We start from the raw sequence: 2,720 nt of genomic DNA, 5'->3' as shown, positions 1-2,720 counted from the left end.
CTTTCCCTTGGGAGAGTACAGCACTGGCTGCAACTGGTAGAAACCATTGCCACTAGAAGAGATTAACTAAAGCTGCACTTTGCCTCCACTGTCCCCCCTCTACAGGTGCTGTATTTTGGTGTGAGCAACGTGAAAGGGGCTGCATGGTTCCCTTTCCTGGGGCTCTTTTGCTTCCCTAGGAGGCTATCTGTTTTGTTTAGAGTCAGGTGCATGTGGACATTTTCTTACTCTGTTGTTGCATAAAATGCATTAAGATGTAAAAACTTTGAGGATTTACTTCAGGTCATCTTTGTTTAGCTAGTAACCATCCATTGCATGGTTGGTCTGACACAATCTGAGAAACTATGATGATTATTTTCAAAGGGAACAGTAGGTCTTATTAATCAAACCTAATTTTTAAAAGCAGTAGTTGAATGTTGAATTATTATAAGTTAAAAATATCTGGAGTTTAATTCATAAGTGGTTTAGTTTGAATCTGGTTTCAAGTGTCTAAGTGACACTTAGATCTAGATTAGAGTATCCACACAGGAGTAAAAAGCTATTTGATTAGCTCACTTCACTTTTAGTTAGTTTTGATAAACATTCATGAGTGTTAGCTCGCAAGAATATAACAACAAATCTACTCAGTCAGACCAAAGGCAAATCTAGAGCAGTGCACTACTTCACCTTTTCAAAGCAAGGTAAACTGGCCCCATTTTAAGCTTACATTGAAAAGCTAAGATGGAGCCAGGAAGCTGTTGTATGTCAGTGTCAGGGAAAGCGTCCTCCAGGGCCACAAGGCAGGTGGCTGGGGACAGCCACCACTTCTGATCTGATAGTTAAAATGGGACTTGGCACCGTAAGAACCTTTTGCACTTTTGAACAGCAGAAGTCCTTCTTTGTGGTCTTCATACGGGACATCTCTGTGACTCTGCTTAGCATTTATAGAGACTGGGTTCTTCTAAGTAAGAGCTGTGCTTCTGGCAGCACGCAGCTCTCTGGGAGGCCTCATAGGTGATCTGCAAGACCCTCTCCAGGCCGTACTGGGAGAAGCCCAGTTGCACAGCTGCAGCTTTGGTAGCTATTAAATGATGATTTTGTGTTAAAGGATGTGTTAAAGCACATTTTTGCATACATTTTCAGAAAGCTTCCTCATCTTTTGCTCCAGCAGAACATTTCTGCCCAGACCAACTCGAACCACAGCTTCTGCAGTGTAGCACTGTGTTCTGCTGCTATAAGCTGTGCTCTATTCAGCGTTCAAATGCATGCCATAGAGTCAGACCAGCACTCTAAACCACTACATGCTTAAAGCCAGGACAGTATTTAAGCACTTTAATGGTGGTGTTTTTTTTTTTTTTTCCCATCTGAATGATAGGAGAAAATGAGAAAAGTGGAAGATATTGTGAAGGATCATTTGCTATACCTTGATGCTGTGCATGAATTCACAGACTGGCTCCACTCTGCAAAGGAAGAGCTGCACCGCTGGTCAGATGCATCTGGAGATACATCAACTATCCAGAAAAAGCTGGCCAAAATCAACGTAAGATAAGTTAGCTTTCATGATTTCATCTGCAGTTCAGACCCTATGCTCTAAAATAGGCCAGAGCCACAAAGTTGTGGGATCTTGCTCTTTGTGTATTTGAAATGGTGGTTGCATTTCAGTGAGCTGACTGCAATCTTTCTCAGCTATGTTTTGTTTTCACCTCCCTTCCCATATTAAACAATCAGACCTGAGTTAGTTACCCACAGCACACGTGGAAGCAATTTGCAAGAGCGGAAGCCCAGTGGCATTACAGAAGAATGTGGCTCAGTGTAGATTAATGAATACTGCTCTGCCCTCGTCCCCGAATATGCTTTCTCCATGGGCAGAGTTGTCTGACTCAAAGTCAGAAACAACCTTTCCTAATTTGCATGAAATGGAGCGGCATAAAGCAGTGCAGGGACTGTTCTCCCTACACAGGGTAGAAATGTATGGGTTGCCTCCCCGCGTAAGCTCTCCGTGCGGCGGCATCCATTCCTGGCCATTAGAGTGCCCAAGCAAGTGACGTGTTCCTGAATGCAGCATGACCGCAGACTGCGTGTTTTGCTCGTGCCTGATGTCTTCGTTCAGGTACGCACGCCAGCAACATTTTACTGTGCTCCTAAACACGAGAGCGCGGGCCAGTGGACAGACTGCTAGCTGAAGACTCAGGGCATCTGAGACCAAATTACAGATTTGTGGTACACTCTTGGATAGTTTTCAGTCTCCTTTGTGCTCAAACTCCCCGTGTGTAAAACGGGAAAGGGACGAGAGAGTAGTTTCTATCTTGTAAGACTAACGAGAATAAGTAACATTACTCCGGCATGCGATGTTTAGGATGGTATTTCTATTCTCCAGCTTCTTAAGCTGAAAACTCCCCAAATTCCCTTGTAGCATGTGTGAGGTTGAAATAGGACACTGTAGAAAGAAATCACTCCTGGGGAGAAAAAAAAAAAAAGAAATGTGCAACCAATTATGACAGATCACGAGTAGGCTGTAAAACGCTTTTCCTGAGCAGCGTGCTTGTGTTCTTAAAACTGCTGTGCAGCTGCCTGCCGCGTTCCTCACGTGGGGGATCACGGCAAAGATCATTTTCCGCCTCTGAACCGAGAGAATATTTTGGGATCCAGAATATTTTGGGTCCGCCCCAAGCTTACGGCCCCTTCGGAGGCGCGGTTCCACCTCCCCTCGCGGCGCGGTGCCCTCACGCCCGCCCCGGCAG

At 44.9% G+C, this 2,720-nt stretch overlaps 1 protein-coding gene across 1 annotated transcript in view; it reads left to right on the top strand.

Annotated features, from left to right (window-relative positions):
- The window catches only part of LOC104161076 (nesprin-1-like), a gene marked incomplete at its 3' end in the record, with an annotated part of 90,647 nt that extends 89,128 nt beyond the window's left edge, over positions 1 to 1,519 (top strand). Inside the window, exon 52 of the mRNA XM_009699425.1 lies at positions 1,355 to 1,519. Coding sequence (XP_009697727.1) covers positions 1,355 to 1,519 — 165 coding nt within the window. The remainder of the gene's footprint in view (positions 1 to 1,354) is intronic.
- Between the last annotated feature and the right edge of the window lie 1,201 nt (positions 1,520 to 2,720).

This window comes from Cariama cristata, unplaced genomic scaffold (assembly GCF_000690535.1).
Source record: "Cariama cristata isolate BGI_N322 unplaced genomic scaffold, ASM69053v1 scaffold6880, whole genome shotgun sequence".
Classification (NCBI taxonomy): domain Eukaryota; kingdom Metazoa; phylum Chordata; class Aves; order Cariamiformes; family Cariamidae; genus Cariama; species Cariama cristata.
This window is presented reverse-complemented; position numbering and strand designations above follow the sequence as displayed.